The sequence below is a fragment of the Carassius auratus genome, chromosome 37 (genome assembly GCF_003368295.1).
Source record: "Carassius auratus strain Wakin chromosome 37, ASM336829v1, whole genome shotgun sequence".
Lineage (NCBI taxonomy): Eukaryota > Metazoa > Chordata > Actinopteri > Cypriniformes > Cyprinidae > Carassius > Carassius auratus.
The window spans coordinates 8,629,542-8,653,592 of record NC_039279.1 but is presented as its reverse complement, the minus strand read 5'-3'; the positions used below and the strand labels follow the sequence as shown (position 1 = coordinate 8,653,592).

The following is a 24,051-nucleotide window of genomic DNA, read 5'->3' as shown; positions in this document are numbered from 1 at the left end:
AACAAAGTTCGTGCTTTTATTTTGGTGGGTTTTCGCTTCCGGTTTGGTGTTCGAGTCTAAGCTGAGAGCAGTCGCTAGGGGCAGCGTCTAGTCGTGTCGTTCTTGCGGAATTCATCTCGATCACCTGATAAACGCAACAATGGCTGGCCGGGTGAGTATCTCCTTATGATTAAAGTTGTTTTTGTCGCACAGAAGTAACTCATAATATCTACGGTCTGCTCAGCGCGTCCAGAGCTCAGCTCCATTCATTCGTGCTGTGTTTGCACACGTCATTCGCTCTCGTGCAGTACCGGAAGACAAGTTCCACATCACGTCTTATGACTTTTCAGGAAAACATTAACTTTACTTATACATAAAGTCACGATAATATTTACAATTTTTAATGTGGACCCGACAAATTTCTTTTCTTTAAAGGAATTTGAAGAGTGACTTTGTCAAATGCATGCTAATATAACTGTGGCTGTTATTACAGATAGTTCAGTCAAGAGTGAGAGTTAATAAAGGAGATAAATGCAGTTTTTGACAGGAAGCAAGGTTACTGATTTATTAATTTTCAACTTCCTAAGTGAAAACAAAAATACAATATGATGTTTTAGTTTATGTTTATATGTGTGTATATATATATATATATATATATATATATATATATATATATATATTATACAGTACAGACCATTACTATTTTTTATGTTTTTGAAAGAAGTTTCTTCTGCTCATTAAGCCTGCATTTATTTGATCAAAAATACAGAAAAAATGTAATATTGTGATATAATATTACAATTTAAAATAATTGTTTTTAAATTTATTATACTTTAAATTATCGTTTATTTCTGTGATGCAAAGCTGCATTTTTAGGATCATTATCACATAATCCTTTAGAAATCATTCTAATATGATGATTCATTATCAAAGTTGGAAACAGTTCTGCTGCTTAATATTTTTTCAGAACATGTCATACTTTTTTAGGATACTTTGATGAATAAAAAGTAAAAAAAAAAAGAAGCTATGTTTTTAAAATATAAATATTTTGTAATAACAATATACACTACTGGTCAGTAATTTGGGGTCAGTAATTTTTTTCTTTCTTTTTAAAATAAAATAATACTTTTATTCAGCAAGGATGTGTTAAATTGATAAAAAGTGATAGTAAAGAAAATATATTATTAGAATATATATTATTAGATTTTTTTGTTGTTGTTGAATAAATGTAGTTCTTTTTAACCTTTTATTCATCAAATATATTAGACAGCAGAACTGTTTCTAACACTCATAATAAATCAGATTATTAGAATGATTTCTAAATGATCATGTGATAGACTGGATGTTACATGTGACACTGAAGGCTGGAGTAATGATGCTGAAAATTCAGCTTTGCATCACAGGAGTAATTTTTTTTTTTTTTTTTTTTTAAGTATATTCAAATAGAAAACTATTATTTTAAGTCTAATAATATTTCACAGTACTACTGTTTTTTCTGTATTTTTGATTAAATAAATGCAGGCTTGTTGAGCAGAAGAAACTTCTTTCAAAAATATTAAAAATAGTAATGTTTCCAAACTATATATATAAAATCTAAACAACTGAGTAAAAATCTAATTTTTTGATTTCCACCAAATTTACTGGTATAAATAATAATAATAATAGAAGTAATAATAAACAGCTTTTCAGTGTGGTCTCAACCCTTTGGACCCAGCATAAGCAACACTAAGCTAATCATTCTAAGCAATCTGCATCAGCCAGCATTATGATTACAGTCTGTATGTTTGAGGAGATTAGGTCTGGAATTCATCTCATGCTACTGGTAATACCACACTAGGGTTTAATGAAGAAGCCCTTCAGTAATCCTATAAGATCACACAGCATTACTGCATGTTCTCAGTATTTTGAGCCAGCTCCAGCTGGTTAAACATAGAGATTTGAATAAGTGAATATCAGGTTACAGAAAAGGTAATGGAGGAGTGGCTCCTTATTCAATGAGTGTTTTTCATGATGAAAATGAGTGAGTGTCGACATATAGGTTGGATTTTTTTTCAGTAAAAAAGTTTTCAGCTTTAGTATCACAACCCATACATAGTTACAATATCTGAAGTTTGTTGAAAATTATTTCTTGCGTTCTTTTAATCTTAAATCTATATATATATATTTACATATAGTTAACTTCAACCAATATATAAGCAAATATAGCCCAGTCTTAAACTGCAATGCAGTGTATAACCCCTGATCTAGACAAAAAGTGGCTTTTAGAAAACAGTGATTAATTAAAAAAGATGACTGCGAATGTACAAGCTTCTGATTGGAAGTGTATATCAAGGCTGAAATTTCAGCTTCTGTGATTTGCTATCCCTTCATCATTGTTGTGCTTTTCTTCCCTGTACAGCTAATGCAAGCAGCGAGATGCCCGACAGATGAACTCTCTCTCACAAACTGTGTGGTTGCAAGTGAGAAGGACTTCAAATCTGGGCAGTGAGTATTTGATGTGTAATGAATCAGACAAGAGGATTGTCATTAGGTTTAAATACATACTGTCAGAATGTCTATGTCAAAATAAATAAATCAGAATTATATATATATATATATATATATATATTTGTCTTTTATTTATATATTGAACTTGTTTGCTTTAATTCTCTCTAGACATTTGACCATTAAAACCACACCCACTCAGAAGTTTGTGTTCACGGTGAGAACGCACTCAAGCGTGGTGCCAGGAACCATTGCCTTCAGTCTACCGCAGGTACGTGTTTGTGTCTTCATTCCACAAAGGGTTCTCTAACATCTCATGAGATATTATATACTCCGAATATACCACCATCTTTATGCCTTCTGTCTTGTGAACTGCATAAGTATGCAGATGTACAATGATGCACTGTTGTTTCCAGCATGCTTGTTTCTTAATGTCTCGCATTGTTTTTGCCTGCTTCTCGTTCATCTGTTAAGATGACAGCAGCAAGACTTCTCAGGTACTACAGTAACGTTCTCACAGTGGTCTTATTTTATGGCATGATGTGATATTTTATAAACAAGAGACCAAGGATTGAATCACAACTAGAGAAAAGTACACAGTTTGTTGTTAGTGTCCTCTAGTCTATAGTAAGACCAGATAAAAAGAGAAAGTTGTACAAATTTATTGTGTGGCTTTTAGCAGTAAGATTTTCCAAATAGTAATTGTGTGGCTGGTAATATGTTAAAAAACAATAGAAATAATAGAAACTCATTGTTCTGCTCTCTGTGTCATAGAGGAAATGGGCTGGACTCTCTCTGAACCAGGATGTTGAAGGTATGGGAACAGATTTACTGAATTTGATTGGCTGCAAACTAATAGTGCAATCACTCGGGGAGATAGTTTTCCTTCATTTGCTGTGAAATGATTGATTATAATGTAGACAGTTGTGCTGCTTAATATTTTTGTGGTATATTTCAGGATTCTTTAATGAATAGAAAGTATAAAAAGTTATTAATATTTAATTGTGTCTTCAGAGAATGGAAATCTAAAAAAGAAAAAGAAAACACATTTTGCTAACACCAACATTTTGAACAGTAGTTAAAGTTGACATTTATTGGGAGTAGTATTGTTTTAAGTTCTTAGCGCAGGTTTCATCCTGTTGAATTGTTTTGGAAAGACATATTTCCCACAAAGTCTTATTTCCATTCACGTCATATTAAATATGTCGTCTGCCCTGACTAACATTTATAGTATATTTCAGCAGTGAGCGTTGTCTTATTGTTTTCATGTTTGCAGTGAGTGTCTACAGCTTTGACCCTTCGAGACAGTATGTGGGAACCATGACGCTAGAGGTCGACTTCCTCCAGAAGAAGAGCGTTGACAGCAACCCTTACGACTCTGATAAGATGGCCATTGAATTTATCCAGTTTTTTACCGCACAGGCCTTTAGTGTGGGCCAGCAGGTGAGCTATCAAAGAGCTAACGAAATGAATGTCACAACCACACTTAAAGAAGTCTGAGAAGTTTTATATAGTTTGGGCCTAGTTACACATTAAGCCTGTATTTTCTTCCTGACAGTTTGTCTTCAGCTGCTTTGACAAGCTTTTTTCACTGGTCATAAAAGATATCGAGGCCATGGATTCCAGTATACTTAGAGGCGAGCAAAGCTCTAGCAAAAGACAGAAGGTAGCTTTTTATTGCTTACTCTCAAATCATGCTGATTCATGGGTTAATAGAGATATGGCTTAAATATGATGTGTCTCCGTTTTTCTTTTTCAGATCGAGATTGGTCTGTTGCATGGCAACAGTCAGGTGATTTTTGAGAAAGCTGAGAGCTCATCTCTCAATTTGATTGGTTAGTGTTTAACTGGCAAACACAGCACTGATACAGTGATTTCATGTCTGTTCAGTTTTATGATTATTATTAAGTTTCCTTATTTTTAGTAGTTCCTATTAGTAGTTAGCAATGTCAGAAAAACATTCTGTCATCATTTACTCACCCTGATGTCTTTCCAAACATGTATGAATTTCTTTCTTCTGTTGAGAAGACTTCTATAGTGGAAGTCAATGGCTACCGTCAACTGTTTGGGTACCAGCATTCTTCTGAATAGTTTCTTTTGTGCTCAACAGAAATAAGAAACCCATACAGGTTTGGAACAACTCGAGGGTGAACTTGATTGAATTCTTTTTATTTCTTTCTTTTTTTTTTTTTTTTTTTTTTCAACATCATGTTGTCAAAAGATATTCGGTCTGTCTGCTAACAGTAATGGAGCTGAAAATCTATTTGAAAGTATTCTGAGTTGGTAATTCATTCTTAATCACACTACATTTTATTCATATTTGACTGTTCACATTTTTGTATCTAGCGGTGTTAAAGTAGATTGAGTGATAGGATTTGTTTTGTAAACAAAAGTAAAAATAATTTAGGTTATGTGTTGTCAATGACTGGACAATTCAGTTCAATTCATATTCTTCAAATAGTGTAAAAACCAAACTTCACCACTAGATGACAGCAGAACACAGGTGGCTTTACCTCAGCTGCCTTACTTAATTGTTATCTCTATTAATGAGTAGTTTTATACATCCTATTAATGAATAGTTTTATACATCCCTTATTATTTGACATGTTGTATAACCTTGGAAAATTTTATATTTTATATAAATATGTTCCTCAGCAGTCTGTTTTTGGTCATATTTCTCCAGGTAAAGCAAAGACCAGAGGTTCTCGGCAGTCCATCATCAACCCAGACTGGAACTTTGAGCGCATGGGCATTGGAGGCCTAGACAAGGAGTTCTCCGACATCTTCCGTCGGGCCTTCGCCTCGCGAGTCTTTCCTCCAGACATAGTGGAGCAGATGGGTGAGTCTTTTCTCTCCTTCTGCCAGTTTGAAGCGAAATCTGTACAGCTATGATAAAGATCAGATTTACATTGTAAGCCACTAACTCCTTGTGTTATAGCTCACTTTCGGTACCAAGTAAACCAGGACTACAACTAGTGCTGCCTCAAAATAAAAAGAAAAGTGTTAAATAAAAAGGCCATGATGCCCTTATCTCTCTTGGAAAGATATGGGCTATATCTCTTTTTTTTTTTTTATATATATATACATTCCTCCCAATGTAAGTGGCTAGTGAGGCAGAACACAGCGTTTTGTGGGCAACATGAAACACACTGATTGATTGACGGCATACAAAACCAAAATAAACGAGAGGATATTGTACATTGTTAATATTGGACAGACACCTGCTCTCAGATCCTCCCAGCACCTCATCCTTACTGTAAATGAGAGAATTTCTCAGGTAGAAAAAACATCCTTATATTGCGTTCTGATTTGCCTCTGGCTCAAGGTCAAAAGCCTAGTTTAAATTCTATCGTCAGACTGCAGACTGATTGTGTGTTTATGATTTACATTCACCCATTAAACAGATAAACAATTGTTTAAGATGCTATCCAGCAGACAAATTCCCATCAGACTGACTCCTGCAGTGAAAATATTATAATCATTTTCAGTTGAAGCATTCCATTCTCAGCTTTCATACACTGGGTGTCTTTGGCTAATAATTGCAAACAAGTGTTCTTACTCGTGACATTTTAGTCATACAGATGCTCAACAGGTGCTCATGTTGATGGATCCTGAACGAGGAAGTGCATGTCACAGTTAAAACTTAGCATAATGCATGGTCAAACCATCTCCATATATTGGCTTTCCACACAACATGACCTGTACCGTATGGTCTTATTTTACTGACAAATGTCAAGAGCGCATTGTTGTTGTGCGAAAGTACATTTATACAATGCACGATGAATTACAATTTTGGTGAATTACTGTAATTATTAGCATGAAAATAATTGTATACTGTATGTACAGTAGGGGAGTTATTGGCAACATTTCAGCTGTAGTAAGTCAGTCTGGCCAACAGGAGCCTACTACAATGTTTGCAAAATAAGAAAAATATTTTTTTTTTGTGAATTACTGTGATTAATTTTATGAACTTATTTGTGCACTGTAAGTACAGTAAAGGAGGTATCCATATAATAGGTATGTGTGCTCACTAGGCATGTGCTATGAACCTTTAAACATTAATTTTCTATGATTTTATTTGACTTCGTTTTGCACTGTGAGTGGAATTGGCAGACTGTCCCAGAAGAAGCCTAGAGGAATATGCAGCGAATATTAAATCTAAAACTAACTTTACAGCACTGTTATATTAATTTACATTATATTAATATACAACAATGCGCTCATGACATTTATCAGTTAAATAACACCATAGTTCTAATGATGCAGTTGTGGTGTACATGCACCAAGATCTTTGTATAAAACCTTTTATTTGGACTACGAATATTTTGGTCCCACTTTATTTTAGGTGGCCTTAACTATAATGTACCTACATAAATGTTGTGTTCATATTGTATTGTAAAACACTTTTGCTGCTATTGAGGTGGGATAGGGGTAAGGTTAGGGAGAGGGTTGGAGGTATGGGTGGGTTTAAGGGTGGGTTAAGGTGTAAAGTATGGGTCAACAGTGTAGTTATAAATGTTATAACAGAAATTAAATACAGATGTAATTACATGTAGTTTTTTTTTAAATATAAGTACAATGTAAAAACATGTATGTACACAATAAGTACATTGTACTAAATTATTAATTAAAATGTAAGTACATAGTAGTTAAGGCCACTTAATATGAAGTGGGTCCAATATTTTTTATCATGCATTGGACTTCTCATAAAGCAGTGGAGCTATAACTTTTTGTTACTCTGAAATTGAACTTTTTGTGTGTGTGTGTGGCGCTTTGATGTTTAATGTCTAATAATACTTTTACTAAATATTTCAGCTTAACACAATGCACGGAAAGTCTGTGGTTTTTACATACATGTGGTTTCAGTTGGTTTATCGTAACTGTTAACACTCAGTTCTGCACTTGCCAAACTGTCAAGCATCACTGTTACTGTTGCTCATTTTTAAGATTTGAGATTTTGAACAAACCCAGGATACTCTACTCTAACCACCCAGTACACCCATAAAGCCACCTACCAAATGCTTAGCAACAAACCAGAACCGACAACCCTCTGGTCCTATTAACCACTAAAGTAGATATGTGGCCAGCCTACTAACCATTCAGTCTACCCTAAAGGCCAATTCATTCTCCACCAACAGATACAGGCCAATGGCAACAGCTGACCAACTTAAATATGCCAATCTAAGATGTTCCAAGACCCTACAAACACTGATTTAACATGTTCAGTCAGTGAAATCAAGCACCAACCAATGCCGACGGACACAGACCTGGGTAACACACTGATCCAACAAAACCCGACAAATGTATCTGTCGCCGTTTGTCAGCATCTACTGGTGCAGTGTGAATTGGCTTTATCAAGCACCTACCAACAGCCCAGTATAGATTTGATTCTGTTTATCAGTTTTTTGTACCTTTCAAATCAGGTTTTCTTGAATGACTTTCACAATTTTCAGTTAATCATGTCAATCAGTTCACAGTTTAACTTTAGAGAGTGTTTTGATTAACCCTGTAGAGGAAAATGCTTTTATTATTCCTGTAAGCTGCCAGATGACTTGATCATGTATACACACTCACACACACACATCCTTCAGAGTGTGTGTGAGAGAGTGAGAGATGACCTTTGTGGTGTGATGGCTGCAGGAATCGGCCTCTGGCTCAGGCAGCTGGCTGCTCTAATGAGATGGTGGGTCTTGATAGCACAAAGGTGGGCACCTAATTGGGGTTGGTTTTGGAGCCCAGGTGCTGAAGGAAGGTGTGGGTGTGTGTCTGAGTATGTTATTGTCTGATTGCGCTTGGGTGGGAGTTTACACCAATATACCCAGTTTCTCCCAAAACTCCCACCAGCTAAAGGTCACTTCAGTCTGTTCGGCCACGGCCTCGTTCTTCTCCTCCGTGAAAAGTCTGTCATCAGGTGTAAATGGCCGTGCTGATTCTCATCTCAGGCCTGCTGGTTATCTCCAGCCTTCCCGCTCTCTCCAAATGGCAGCCAGCAGATGTTGTCTACCAAAAACAAGGCTCTTGTCTGAGAAATGCCATTGCTCGTTAAAAAGACCTCTGTGCTTCTTTGAAAACATTTGTATTAGACACTTGGCCATACTTGTTGTTATTATATATGGGATAAGATTAAAAAAAATTTTTCATCAAGGATGACAGTAGATCATAAGAGACTTCATTAAAAAACATTAACAGTAATCTAACCAACATGCATGCAAACATATGCCGTATAAAAAAAAGAAAAGAACTTTACACCCCACAATCCCTTTCTCTTTTCTGTAGGCTGTAAACACGTGAAGGGGATCTTGTTGTTTGGGCCACCCGGCTGTGGTAAAACACTGATGGCGCGTCAGATTGGTAAGATGCTGAATGCCAGAGAGCCGAAGGTGGTCAACGGGCCAGAGATTCTGAACAAATATGTGGGCGAATCGGAGGCCAACGTCAGAAAGCTGTTTGCTGATGCCGAGGATGAACAGAAGAGGGTAAGAAACCAGGAAAAAGGATAAAGGGAAAAAATGGCATTTCAAGCAAATTATTAAACATTAAACACTTAGGAAAACCTCAATACTTTCATGCACTTCACAAATCGGTGTTATCTTAGAAAGGCCATATGGATGTTTTGCACAACCTTACATTCATCTGGCTCTGTGACTGAACCCACCGATATCTGACACTTTAAAGAAAGGCTGCTCTATCAACAGTCAAAAAAAATCATGGCAAGCAACTTCGCTTTGCACAAAGGATGCTGTTCCCGGTTTCGGGTCCTCCAGCAGCTCTACAAATAACTCCAAATTGCTGAAATACACTTACTGAATTACTGTAAATGGCCTAGTGTTTGCTTAGAAACATTATCATCGTTTGTTTTTTTTCCAAGGGTGATATGTCATGAAGTGTTGGCAGTGAACTGCTGGTTCTGGCCGTGCTTGAGTGTGATGTTGTGTTGGTAGACTGTGTGACTACATGACTTCGAAGAGCTCACTCGTCACCTCTTAATGATAGTGTCCAGCTATCTCTAACCCCTCACCCTGACTCATGAGAGGCCATGCACACTCATATTGGTCTCCCATCTGTGCTAAATGTTACGACCTAGCCTCTGACAGCCTCCTAGATGAAGATAACTCTTAATTGTGGGCCATTTTCACAGAGTTTATACAGTCGCAATCCATTCACCAACCTGAAATTTAAGCAGGGAGCTCAAGAGAACTAAATGCAGAAGTTTTTTTAAAAGATACTCCGACCCAAAATGAAAAATTCTAAAATTGCGTTCCAAACCTGTAAAAGTTTTGCTCGCCTTCGGAACACAATATAAAGGTGCCATAGAATGCATTGATACAATAGTTAAAATTATTCGGTAGCACTTTATTTTACAGTCCTGTTCCCCATGTACATACTATGTACTCATTATAATAATTACAATAACTATGTTATAACTAGGTAATAACCCTGAACCTATCCCTAAACCTAACCCTACCTCATGTAGTTACCGCTGACATTGTATCTCCTGCAGTTACAGCAAGAGAACAGTAATGGCGAACCGCAGCTTCTCATTCAGGGCTATATAAATGCTTATAGGACAGAGAACAAAAATGAAACGACAAAAATACTTATTGTACGCGAAGAAAACAAAAATAACTGCTTTATTTAACAATTAGCCTCTTCTGTATTGCTAAATGCAAGCAGCTTACACTTTTTCGTGTCAGCTGCGACACAAGGAAACCTTATTATATATTAACATTATTATATATTAACATTTACAAGTGAACCTTTATATGACAGTTTTGAAATTATGGCTGCAATGCTAAAATTCTTTTTGGTTTTTGAAGTTGGGGGCCAACAGTGGACTGCACATCATCATATTTGACGAAATTGATGCCATCTGTAAACAACGTGGCAGCATGGCGGGCAGCACCGGGGTCCACGACACTGTAGTCAACCAGCTACTGTCTAAGATCGATGGCGTAGACCAGCTCAACAACATCCTGGTCATTGGTGAGAACTTCCTGTGAGATTAGCCATTATAAAGAACAGTCATGCTTCATCTTTTGTTCATTGATTTGGTTTTGTTTTCTTTATTAAATCATACTTTATTTAAGGAATGACCAACAGGCCTGACCTGATCGATGACGCCCTCTTGAGGCCGGGTAGAATGGAGGTCAAAATGGAGATTGGTGAGAGCTACATTAGCCATCATGGCCCTGCTCAATAATAGGTTGCATATTCTAAGTAGCCTAAACAGCTGTTTAATCATCCTTCCCCAGGCTTGCCTGATGAGACGGGCCGTATTCAGATCCTGAATATCCACACGGCAAAAATGAAGCAGTCAAACATGCTGGCCAAAGATGTTGACATAAAGGAGCTGGCTTTTGAGACCAAGAACTACAGTGGAGCAGAGCTGGAGGGGCTTGTCCGGGCTGCCCAGTCGACTGCCATGAACCGTCACATCAAGGTCCGATCTCATCACCTCATCCACAATGCAACACCACAATCATAACCAATTATGGCGGATTTAAACAAAATCAATTCTGAACCCTGGTTGGAACTTATCTCAAGTTACAAAATTGGTTTATTATATCAACAAAATGCTGTTTACCTCCGATTACAGCAATGTTGTGTTACGCATTTGAATACCATCGAAATGCTGTGGTTTTTATATGAATACAAGAAAATATTGTTTCAATGCCTGAGGTAGAGAAATGTTAACAAATTATTTGAAAAGAAGTTTTTAGAAGCATTTTAGAAGCCCCTGGATATTTGTGTATAGCTAGACAAAATGTGTGTGTGTGTGTGTGTGTGTTAGTGGCTCACACATACCCATATTTGATGGTGTTGACACATAATTCTCCCATATTTGATGGAGCTTACACTGGTGTAATAGGTCTCTCTTTCTCTTGCCACTAGACCTTTAATTTTGATTAAGTGGATGAGTTTGAGGATCAGTCTGTGTGTTTTTGCTCCTGTAGGCCAGTACTAAGGTGGAGGTGGACGTAGAGAAAGCTCAGATGCTAGAAGTCAGCAGGAGTGATTTCTTGGCCTCTCTGAATAATGACATCAAGCCTGTAAGTCCACTCTTTTATATTGTTCACTATCAACATTAAGTCTGGTTCACATTGCAGTTCATTTTGGCAAAGAACTGCCCAACATGTAAAGTAATGTTCAGTGAATTATTTTGTGCATTCTACACTGTGTTAATGGGCCTCCTAAGCTTGAACTCACATTATGCAGTACCAATATTGATCATTTTAGCGATGTATAAAGTAATGTATTGCTTTAATATTTAATGCAATTCTCTTTTTTTTCTGTGAAGGCTTTTGGCACTAATCAGGAGGATTACAGTAGTTACATCATGAATGGTATTGTGAAATGGAGCAATGCTGTGTCTGACATACTGGGAGATGGAGAACTTTTGGTGCAACAGACCCAGAACAGTGAACGCACACCACTAGTATCTGTGCTTTTAGAGGGCAAGTCTAACACACAAACTTTACAGATATATGCATAGACATGCACTAATTAGTATTACTATTGCAATATAACAAGCATTTTTGGGGGGGTGAACTATTCCTTTAAGGAAATAACAATTCTGATTTTATTTTGGAGTATAACTGTAAAGTTACAATTAGAATATTTGTCTTAATTTCTTCATTTTGATACGTTTAACACTTCTCTTTACAAATCTGGGAAATTAGTGGTGCATATTTTGTTCCTAAAAGCACATTTTAAGAGACCCTTACTCAGAATAGGTGCAATGTTTTCTATGAATCATGCCGGTCAGAGACACTGAAAACACTGGATCGTGAGCTGCTAACACAGTGCACTCTGAAATTAGCTGCACATCTTTATTAAATTATATAAAAGCATTTAAGATTTGATGGTTCCGCAATTACATATTGTGATTTTAATTTCCACAGGACTAAGAGAGGGTGTGTGGATAAAGATGGCAGAATAGAAAACATGATAATGTCACTCATATAAGAGCTAATAGCTAACTGTTCAACAGGGTAGCTGACTGTAAATTTGTGTCACTTATAGCTTGACAAGTCACAGTTGCACACATGTACACACAAACACTGAGGGAATAGCATTTCTCCCTGCTCTTGTTCTCTTGTTAACACAATCTGATATGACTGAGAGTGTGAACGCTCTCCGCTCCCTCAGGGCCTCCTCACAGTGGTAAGACGGCACTGGCGGCCAAGATCGCAGAGGACTCCCAGTTCCCCTTCATCAAGATCTGTTCTCCAGACAAAATGATTGGCTATACAGAGACCGCCAAATGTCAGGCCATCAAAAAGGTAGCAACCTCATCGCCGTAGGTTAAGACAATAAGAGATCTGTGTGTTCTAGAAGCATTTTTTCATGGGGAATGTTATGGATGTGATATTTCAGCTGCTGGCCTTTAATAGTGGGTTTATGGTTTTCATTTGTCTAGATCTTTGAGGATGCCTACAAGTCCCAACTGAGCTGTGTGGTGGTGGACGATATAGAAAGACTTCTGGGTGAGTCTGTCAGAAGACTGATAATTCCTTCAAATGAATCACTGTGCTCATTGTGTGCACCCATTTATTTAGTAATTGTTGGCAGTATGTATTGGACTATCCACATACTAAATTTACCCAGTACTGTCAATTCAACTCTGATGTTTCTCCACTCCACAGATTTTGTTCCCATTGGGCCACGGTTCTCTAACCTGGTGCTGCAGGCTCTGCTGGTATTATTGAAGAAACCTCCTCCTCGGGTGAGAAAGTTTCACATTCACACCGGTCTGTAATACTGCCACCCACAGACTGGGGGCAGCACCTCCTTTTTCACCAGTAAACACCATCAAAAGAGAGACTATCTTAACTGCAATGCAGTCACTACGGAGTCACAACTCACTACGTGTTCTTTGTTTGTAGACATATCAGTTATTTTAGTCTGCTATTATTATTATTTATTAAGGCCCGAGCACCGATGATGTGAGGACCCTATTGTATCTGCTCTGTTTCATATTATTGTTCTTCCGCTTCTCCAAAATGAATCACATTTTTGAGGGCTTAAACATGCTCAAAAAGTCATGAAACTTTGCACATGCGTCAAACCTGGTGAAAATTTTTGTCTGATATAGGATTCAGAAGAGGGTGTGGCAAAATGGCTCGACAGCGCCACCTATACTAAGAAAATCAACAGCCTTCCGGCTATGTTTCACGTACATGCACGAAAATTGGCACATACATGTAACACACCAACAGTGGTGGACAGTAACGGAGTAGCTTTACTTCGTTACTGTACTTAAGTACATTTTTATCTGTACTTTACTGGAGTAGTTTTATTTTGAGTACCTTTTACTTTTACTTCAGTACATTCTAAAGCATAAGATCGTACTTTTAACTTCACTACATTTCATAAAACATATTGTTACTCCCTATAATATATCACGTTCCCCGATGCGCAGAAGCGGTGTCTGATTCATCATGAACGAACGAAATAATAAACTTTTTAATCGGATCATAAATCGCACCAAATGATTAGTTTACGAATTAGAATGATCCGATTGAAGCTGTTCTGGAGTCTACCACTCACTGATTCAAATGAACCGTTTAGTGCGAGTCTACAGAAGTAAGAACCGGGAGATCTTGTGATGTTGCTAAAAGTAAGTTATTAATGTAGAAATTTAGGATTAATTATTGTAACTGAAAATCATATTTGGGTCAAAATTGTCAGTTGTTTGGGAGCTAAATCCGCTGTAAAGAGTGATCTATTTAAGCCCACTGAAATGCTCGAGTGCAGACGATGCACATCAATCAGCGTCTCTGTGTTTTAGGTAAAAAAAAAACAAAAAAACACAGATTAAATAAAATAACTCATGCATGTTCAAATTCCCCGCTGCCGTAATATGAACAGTTTTATGAAAATGCTACCATGTCCTATGTGACGTTTGTTTTTATATTGTTCATCAATGGTAACGTTATATTGTTTGGATTAACTAGACGAGTAGACAGACATGAATGTTTATTCATAACCGTACTGAAAATAAGTAAATATTGTTAGCTGATGCTAACTGTCTAGCTAACAAACTTGCTGGTGCTAACTTGAGGTAATTTTTATAAATAATGTCCAGATATTTTTTTATTTTAACCACCTATATATATATATATAGATTACATCTGGGTAGAAAAGAAAGGATGTGATGTTCAGAACACGGTAACTGGTTATTTAAGTGGTTTAAGTATATAAGTGGTTATTTTGGAAAAACCAGGTATTTTGAGCAGTAGGATTATAAAAAAAATAAGTAGAGCAGAGTGGAAGAATAAAAAAAAAATTTATAATAAGTAGCCTATATAAATTTGCAAACATCTATCTTTCAGTACTTTTTTACTTAAATAAAAAAAATTGAGTACTTTTGTACTCACTTGAGTAAAATTGCAAAAAGGTCTTTGCGATGTTAAATTGCGAAGATCTTGAGTTTTCGTCAAAGGGTCTGTCTGTGGCGGCCTGGCAAATTTTGATGATTCGCCATGAAAAATGAAGTTGCTATAACTCAGACAAACAATGTCCAATCTGCCCCAAACTTCACATGTTTGATAAGACTCCGAACCTGAACAGATTATTATGCTGAAAATTCAGCTTTGACATCACCGGAATAAATTACATTTTAAAATATATTCAAGCAGAAAACAGTTGTAATAATGTTTCACAACATTACTGTTTTTACTGTGATTTCTATTAAATAAACGCAGCCTTGGTAAGCATGTTTTCTTGTTTGGAGTCTGTGTTTTTCATAGTGTATAGGTCACCCAAAAAGCTACTGTTGTGTCAGCCTGCCTGGTGGCAGTGAGTGTGTATGTCGGGCAGGAATCGGTGTTGTGCTGTGTTTGTAAGGTGTTTTGAATAGCTGAGGGTCTGTTCCTCCAGATCAGGACTGTATAGAGCAGCACTCAGCAGGGAGCCGGGTCTTGGGTGAGTTGATAGAAAGAGTTTGTGAGAGAGCCGAGACCTGGCAGGCCCGCTGCCTGTGTGGCACCTCATCTGCATGCACTAGCATATACTGGACACCACAGGGGGGCGACCCATAATCCCCTCTGCTCGCTGCGGCCTCTGGGAATGGCCCACCTCTTTACTTCACGTAGATAGGCACCATTGCATGGCTGTAGTTGAACATCTTGAAAGTTCTCCAGTGAGAAATGTAGGGTTTTTAAAAAGTATTACTATAAATCATTTGACACACGTTTGCTTGTATTTATACCGCAGGGTCGTAAGCTGCTGATTCTTGGCACGACTAGCAGGAAGGATGTTCTGCAGGAGATGGGCATGCTGGACACTTTCAGCACTACAATCCACATCCCTAACATCTCTAGAGGAGAACATCTCATGGAGGCCCTGGAGGTGAGGCTCTCAGAAACACAAAGGGTTTAAGAGATAAAAGAGATTTAAAGTGGACCCAAAAACTTATAGAGCCTAGTTTATTATGTATTTTTAAAACCTATGGAATATATCAACATAATCAAATCTTTCTGAAAAAACGGCTTTACATAATCTACTTCATGTATTCTGTCATCTGATTGTTGATTGTCATCTGAGTGATAGTTAATCATATTTTAGCAAGTAAAAGACCTTGTAATATAATTGTTAAAATGTCCACCTTTAGGTTATGGTACATTTGTCTTTCCCTGTGAAATCTTGACTGATTTTTATAAAGTAAATGTAAGCATAAATTTTATATTGGCTCATTCCGTGTCATCTCAACCAAGGATCCCTAGCTCAAATTTTTTTATTTATTATTATATATATATTTTAAGAACGATAAACATGTTAAATAAAAACGGATACTGAGTATTTCACTATTTTGTAGCGGAGGGGTCAAAATGACAATTTTCAGCTGAGATTTGGAGCCAAATTACAGAGGGGTAAAATGGAAAAACGGATACTGGAATCTCAGAATGGCTCCAGAAGTAAATTGTTCAATTGTACACATTTTCAGTGGTCAGAAATAAAAAGTGGGCCACTTTGCATTCAGCTGATACTGATACCGTATTGTTGAATTTATACATTTTCAGTGGATGAAAACCAAGTTACCATCATTTAGTTTTTGTCCACTGAAGATGGGTTATCTTCAGCAATTTGGACATTGAGATCCCCATATCTCTGGAATTGAACCATATACTCACTAGATCAATATATGGGCCATAAAAGCCTATTATATCAAATATGATGCAAAATATAAAACATTTCTAGGTTATATTTCATGTAAAGGTTCAATGTTCTTTTCCATTTAAAAATAGATTTTTCTGACTGTTATTTCAGGCTGTTGTCATGGCTTTCATGAAAAAATAATTTCATTGCATTGCAGATAGCGAATAGTAAATCTACAGTTTTATCATTTAAAAACCAAGGAACTAGGTGTACACATGTTTTGGGGCCACTATTTGAAGGGCAGAAAAACTTTCTTGACGAAAGAATGGAGCAATGTACTTTGTAGAAGATGTTACTGGGAACTCATTAACATTAAGCAAATAATCTTAAAGGGGTAGTTCACCCAAAAATGTAAGTTCTGTCATCCTTTACTTCCCTTCATTGTTCAAAACCTGTATGACTTTGTTTCTTCTGTGGAAAACAAGATATTTTGAAAAAATGTTGCACTTTCCATAAAGTGAAAGTCATTGTGGGTTCAGTGTTGTTTTACACCCCATTGACTTTTATTGTATGGGTAAAAATATTTGAAACATTTCTCAAGAATCTTTTAGAAGAAAGTATGTCTTATTGGTTTGGAATGACATGAAGGTGAGTAAATGATTATAATATTTTCATTTTTGGGCAAACTATCCCATTAAATCTTAGAAGTACATTTCATAAATATGTTCCTATTGCTCAAGTAATAGAGCATTGCATTAGCAGTGCAAGGTTGTGGGTTTGATTCCCAGGGAACACGTTAGGTAAAAAATGTTAGTCTGTAGTTGTAAGTCGCTTTGGATAAAAGTGTCTGCTAAATGCATTTATTTATTTTATTCATTTATTTATAATTTCCATAGTTTTTGATTGTTAGGTCTCGACTGACTTTTTGTTTTCTTCTGTGTTGTTCAGCTTCTCGGGGGTTTCCAGGAAGAAGAGCGAGCAACTATTGCAAAAATGGTGAAAGGACAAGCTGTGTGGCTCGGCATTAAGAAGCTGCAGATGCTCATTGAGATGTCAATGCAGGTGAGACGCAGAAAGACCTTTTCACCCTGCGGGTCGTCTAGACGACTCCCTGAGTCACAGCTTTTCCTGCAAAATCATTTGTGGTTTGAGTCAATGTCAAATTTAATTACTTTATGGCATCAGAATGAACACAGGCCCCTCCAGATGTGCCTTCTCTCTTGACACATAAACACACACACACACACACACTAGTAAACAGAACTCCATATTCCTCATCTGTATGTATTTTGGTGTATATGGACTGATTCTGGAGTTGATTGGAGCCTTTCACTTTCCTGCCAAAACAGACTATACTCAAAAATCCTGCAATAATGTTAGCTGCATAATATATATAATATTATGATGTGTGTGTGTGTGTGTATATATATATATATATATATATATATATATATATATATATATATATATATATATATATATATATATATATAAATATAAATATAAATATAAATATAAACTCACATATACATACATGTATAATTATAAATGATAAAATATTACAATTAGATTTTTTTTTCAAATGTAATATTGCTTTTATTCAAAATCTAAATAGAAAAGTATATTTGAAATAATGTTCTTTTGAACTTTCTATTCACCAAAATTTTATCGCAGTTTTCTTAATATAACAGAATCATTCATAGTGATAATAATAAATGTTTATTGAGCTCCAAATCATATATAAATGATCCCTAAAGGATCACGTGACACTGAAGACTGGAGTAACGACTTCTGAAAATTCAGCTTTTTCATTACAGGAATAAATAATATTTTGAAATGAATTAAAATACAAAAACAGCTTTATAATATATACTGTTTTTTTACTTCAATTGTTGGGATGTTGTAATGCAACATCTCAGAACTCATTATTGCAGACATTTTTGAAATCCATGTGGAGAAAATAATGGGAAAAATACTTCTGGAACCAAGGCCACTGAAAAACATACCAGTTACTGTTGTGCTTTATTATGCCAGTGTTGGGTCTTTTGAAAACCTGTATTTTAGAAACTATTCTGGGTTCTTTTTTGGGTACATTTTAAACCGTTAGTGCTAGATTATTACTAGTCTTGTTTAATAAAAATTACAGTGGTGTTTGTTAGTGTTGTCTTGTGGTGGCATCATTGGAGTTGCAGTGGTGTTTGTGCTGGATGCTGTGTAATTGGTGTGGTATGCAGTAATGTGGCAGCGCTGCGAGAGGAATGAGACCGAGTCTGCCGGGACATGCTGCACACAGCCACACTGCGTTTTCCTCCCATTCCGTCTATTCTTTCAATAATTTCCACTTCTTCAGCAGCCCCAGGCAATTGAAAAGTTATTGCACACACCTTCATTAATTTTCCTCCTTGGTGCTGTCTTCCTCCTCAGAGCTCTCCTCTGAACTAAAATCACATTCTAGTCTATAAAGGAAAAGTTTAACAGCAGAATTCAGTTCATCACTAAGATTAAACCCGTGCAGCTTCTTAATTATTCTTTCTATAGACATTTTATTAAATCAGAAGGAAATTGATGGTACAATAAAATTAGTCTGTGGTGGTGTTTTTTTTTTTTTTTTTTTTCACTCAAAACATCACCAACCACCACTCACAACTCCTCACAGACAAACTCAGGGCCCCTCCGAACCCTCCAGACTTTACATAGCTGACAAGGTTTTTGTCTTTTCAACATCTCAGAACTTTCCAAAAAAAGGGGGCTTGCAAGGAATTTATAGCAGCATAGCCAAAACAAACACCAGTTTATTTCATTTCTGATTTCACTTTTATTCTCCCTTTTTTCACCTCTCATTGGTATTTTTCAGATGCCTAAGGAATACAGAGTACAAAAGTTCTTGGCACTACTGAAAGAAGAAGGAGCGTAAGTCCATTTTTTGGTTGGCTTCAGATGTTTTTTTTTTTCTTTATCATTGATTGCTATCATTAACATGTTCCTCATGTTCCCCAGGTTTGGCTCTGATAAACATGTGGCCATATAGTGTCGGGACCGGGGGAGTAGCCTGACACACCAAGGCTATTTTGGTAGGACTGACATGTAGTTACCAAGCCTCACTTTTTACATTTGACTGTCAGTATTTCAGTATTCCAAGTTTTAGCCTCTGTGCACAGTTTAGAGGTGATCAAATTCTGAAAAACTTAGACAACATCATAAAAAGCAATCGTTCTGCATTTAACGTATGTAAAATTACAACAGAATATTCAGCATTCAGCTGATTTTTTTTCCTTTGGGATTTGAATGGTTTGTAAAAACAAATGTATAATGACAAAAAAAAAAAAAAACTTGATTGTTGAAATTAAATTTTCCCTGTTTGCACAAAATATTTCAGAAGTGGAGAGCATTTTTATTTTTAACAACCAACAAAATATTGGGAAAGATAAAAGAAAATGATAATACTTTTATTCAGCAAGGATGCATTAGATTGATCCAAAGTGACAGTAAAATGTATAATATTAACAAAATGTTTACATTTCAAATAAATGCCTGTCCTGAAAAAGACCCGTAAGCAATTGTTTTCAACATTGCAAAACCTTCATATTAAAATGATTTCTTTAGTATCATGTGACACTGAAGACTGCAGTAAAGGCTTCTGAGACTTCAGCTTTGCCATCACAGGAATAAATTACATTGAGCAGTTTAGATCCATTTCGCTGCTCGGTGCTGAGGGCAAAACCTTCTTCAGAGTTCTGTCCAGGCATATCACCGACTGGAGAAGCAGTTGAAATTCCCAGCACACATCGCAGAAATATATTTGCAACCATGATATCATCATTCTATTTGAGTTCTCGCAAAAGCTGTGGATAAAAAGGGATGATCTGTGGCCATACGCTGCTGGGACACAAGTGGGGGCTTGATCACCCTCGACTGGGTCACCTGGGTGAAGGTGTTTGTATGATGTTGTAAGACCCAAAACACCGACTTTCTGCTTTACATGGATACATTAGTGCAGAAAGGAGGGTCTCCTGGGACGCCTGGCTGTCTTGAGAACACTGGAGTAATCACCCAGTTGACTTGACTTGGCCACTGCATGTGGGTCCATACCACAAAAGTTAGTAGAGACCTGCAGTGAACCGGCACCATGTCCCCAGTAAGATCACAGACCTCATCCTGGACTACCATAACAACTTCAGGTTGAGAGTCATGTCCGAGTCTGTAATATCAATTTGGCATCGCCTGGAGAAGAGTATTATTACTGGATGCACAATTTCAGTAATCATGTGTGCATTTGCCATTGCCTAATTGTATAATTATTTAACAGCATGGCATTCTGCCACGTATTATATGGCATCTGCTGAAATATGAAGTGCTGATTGCATCAGCCGAGCTAATGGAGAGGAAAGCTAGCAGCTATCGCCGCTGATGGCTCGGTCTTCCACGCAGTTCAACAGCTCTGTATGGGGAGAACAACACCCTGCGACTCCCTTTTAGCAGCACCACAGAGCAGTTCATGGTCTCCCGCATCAGTGAAGCTGAGACTCCAGCAGCCGCCAGCAGCCGGCATTGATTACAGTCCGTACTGGCAGAGAGTGGAGAGTCTCAAGGGAGCTGGATGCAGCAGAGTCCAGACTTAGGCACAAGGTCATGGTGGGGACAGTGGCTTGTGGAAGAGCAGAGCTTAGTAGTTTCCCAATGCCAAACTACAGCCAAACCCAATGCAAAGTAAGGCGATACCTCGTGCAGGTGAAGGTGATTGTGACAGTGGAGGAAATACGCATAAGCAGGGTGACCGGTATGAGGCAAAGAGGGGCATGGATGAGTAGGAAGGTGCAATGGAACGGCGGCTCACATGGTCTGACATCTGGCAAGCAGAGCTACAGTGCATGAAATTCTTAATCCAAGCTGTCTATGATGCTTTACCAATCCCAGCGAACCTCTCTATCAACCAAGGCTGATATTTCTTCTTGCTCCCTCTGTAATGTCACTAGAACAGATCCTGAGCTGCAGCCCAAAGGCCCTTGACTAGGTCCTAAAGGCAGTAGTGGAGAGTGTCACCTTGGCCATTACAAGCAGTGAGTACCATCACTGAGCTAGAGCTTCGGAGGAAATACGGATTGTGAAAGAAGGAGAGCAGCCAATACTGCAGCACAAAGCTCCAGCAGGCCTTCTTCATACATCACGAGACTGTCAGCTTTTGGTTGACTTGGAGAAGCAGTTGAAATTCCCAGCACACATCGCAGGAATATATTTGCAACCATGATATCATCATTCTATTTGAGTTCTCGCAAAAGCTGTGGATAAAAAGGGATGATCTGCGGCCATACGCTGCTGGGACACAAGTGGGGGCTTGATCACCCTCGACTGGGTCACCTGGGTGAAGGTGTTTGTATGATGTTGTAAGACCCAAAACACTGGATGAACCCAGGAAACATCACCGATGATTCGACACGGATTTCACCACATTTAAAAATAGTTTACTGTATTTTTGGTCAACAAAAATGCAACCCTAATTTACATAAGAGACATCTTTTAAATACTTTATTTTTACTTGAAATAATAATTATTTTTAAATCTTACAAAATGACACCAGGGACATTTATTAAGAAATTTTTTTTAATTTTTTTTTGCTGTCATCCACTCGTATAACATGTGTACTGTTTTATAAGGTTTCCTGTTTGTGTTTTTTTTTACCATATCTTTCAGAAGCAGTTAAAGGAGTCAGGAAAACACTGGGTGCACTTGAGAGACTGAGAGGGAGCAGACGCACATACAGAATATGTCTCTATCCCACACTTTCCTTAAGTGTAGTGTACTGTATGTTTCCAAGGCAATTACAGACACTGCCCACTGTTCAACACTAGCTCCTTGACGTGCACAGGGTCTCATATTTGTACAGTGCCTCAGGTGTCTTAAGACATCAGGAATTTTGAAATAGTACATGCATGTATATGAAGACCTAAAAGGTGTTTATATTTAAAGTGTATTATATTTATATGTATTTAGTGGCATGAACCATTCCTATCAACGATGCCTTACTCCTAAAATTGACTATACTGGGCCGTATAAATTTAGCAGTGGTAAAATGATGACCAAATCCTCTGCTTGCTATTGATTGACTTTGAAATTATTAAACAAATGAAATTATTTTAACGTTTAGTTCCTGGCAAGAATTGATGTTGAACTGCCAAGAATATTGAAATGCTTATTTGCATGCCAGTATGTTGTTGCAGTTTTGTTCATTGCTTTTATTGTTTTCTGTCCAAAATCAAAGAAAAAAAACAAACACTTTTTTAAAAAGGGAACTATCCGTCCTTCTTATGTGGCTCTGGACATTCCATCTCAGGAAAGCTTTGTCTCAGCCCCTCACCTCAGTAATGGGGACCTAAATAGTGGCCTTAATCATTGTGTACTACCTCCACGTTGCCAGTCTGCCAACAGTGCCGAGATAGTTCACATTGGCCCTGAATTCTCTTCTTCATCTTTGTTATATCTTTCATATGCATGCTTTCTCTTTCAGAACATTTAAGAAGAACATTATGACCCCATTATAACTTACCGTTGAACTGTGAAAGTCATTTTTACAAGAATTTGCATTTTGTGTACAATTTGGATCTTGGACTGCATGTCACACTCTAGTACTTGTGCTTATCATGGCATAACCCAAGGAATGAATAAATGCAATAATTTGTCCTGTTAAATAGAGTTATAAAATATTGTCTTCAATGATTTCGTAGATAAAATGCAGTTTTAAGATTGCAATAAATGCCATTATTGTTGACTGGTTCATTTGAATAAGTGTGAAAGTTGCCATCTGAATCTTGTTGTGCACACAAAAGTGGCTTGAGAACCAAAAGTGGTTCTTGGTCCGCTTGGTCCAGGACATGATGTCAAAAGGTATGCCTCCAAAAAGACAGAATGCTTGTTAACACAACTTCAGTAAATGCATGGTGTCCATTTAAAAATTGTAATTTAATTAAACCTTTGCAAACATTATTTTGTTGAGTTCAGTTGACATAATGTTTAACCATTACATTAACTTGATATTGTAATTAAAACAAAAAATTATTTAAAAAAATGATGTTGTAGTAAATTAATGAAATTTTATTGCTAAATTTGGGAATCGCATGCTTTAGGCCTGGATAAGTAGATTAAATGATTTTCCCAGTTAGAAACGGGATATTGGAGAAACAGTTTGTGCTCAGAAGAGATTCAGCGTATTTTTGCAACGTTGAACAATGTAGACTATCAGTGACATATCTGTTGATTTCTTTATTGCAGTGGCCAACCAGAAGTGTTCAAGTTAGTCAGAATTCACTCACCGAACAAAGCTCTGGTGTTTTGTTCAAGAGAGTTATGCAGGGCACGAATCCTCTCATCATATGTGTAGACACAATGTTAGAAGTAATAGATTTATTGTGCACTATAGAGAGATTCATTGATTATAATGGGACATTGTGAAATGAAACTGAAATGAGCCTTACTGATGATAAATAAGGAAGTGCT

At 37.0% G+C, this 24,051-nt stretch overlaps 1 protein-coding gene across 2 annotated transcripts; it reads left to right on the top strand.

The window, feature by feature from the left end:
• The first annotated feature begins 24 nt into the window (after positions 1 to 24).
• nsfb (N-ethylmaleimide-sensitive factor b) lies at positions 25 to 23,324 on the top strand. Of its 2 annotated transcripts, none has more exons than XM_026222574.1 (22): positions 25 to 151; positions 2,378 to 2,463; positions 2,635 to 2,734; positions 3,238 to 3,277; positions 3,740 to 3,906; positions 4,022 to 4,129; positions 4,223 to 4,298; positions 5,147 to 5,302; positions 8,740 to 8,939; positions 10,281 to 10,446; positions 10,551 to 10,625; positions 10,716 to 10,903; positions 11,418 to 11,513; positions 11,762 to 11,918; positions 12,613 to 12,746; positions 12,884 to 12,950; positions 13,110 to 13,189; positions 15,682 to 15,816; positions 17,512 to 17,625; positions 19,418 to 19,473; positions 19,561 to 19,634; positions 22,255 to 23,324. In XM_026222574.1, exons 1-21 carry the CDS (start codon positions 140 to 142, stop codon positions 19,589 to 19,591), a joined length of 2,244 nt encoding a protein of 747 aa, XP_026078359.1. In that variant the 5' UTR covers positions 25 to 139; the 3' UTR covers positions 19,592 to 19,634; positions 22,255 to 23,324. The 2 variants fall into 2 exon arrangements, with proteins under 2 accessions (XP_026078359.1, XP_026078358.1); XM_026222573.1 differs by having other exon boundaries at positions 22,252 to 23,324.
• Positions 23,325 to 24,051: the final 727 nt, after the last annotated feature.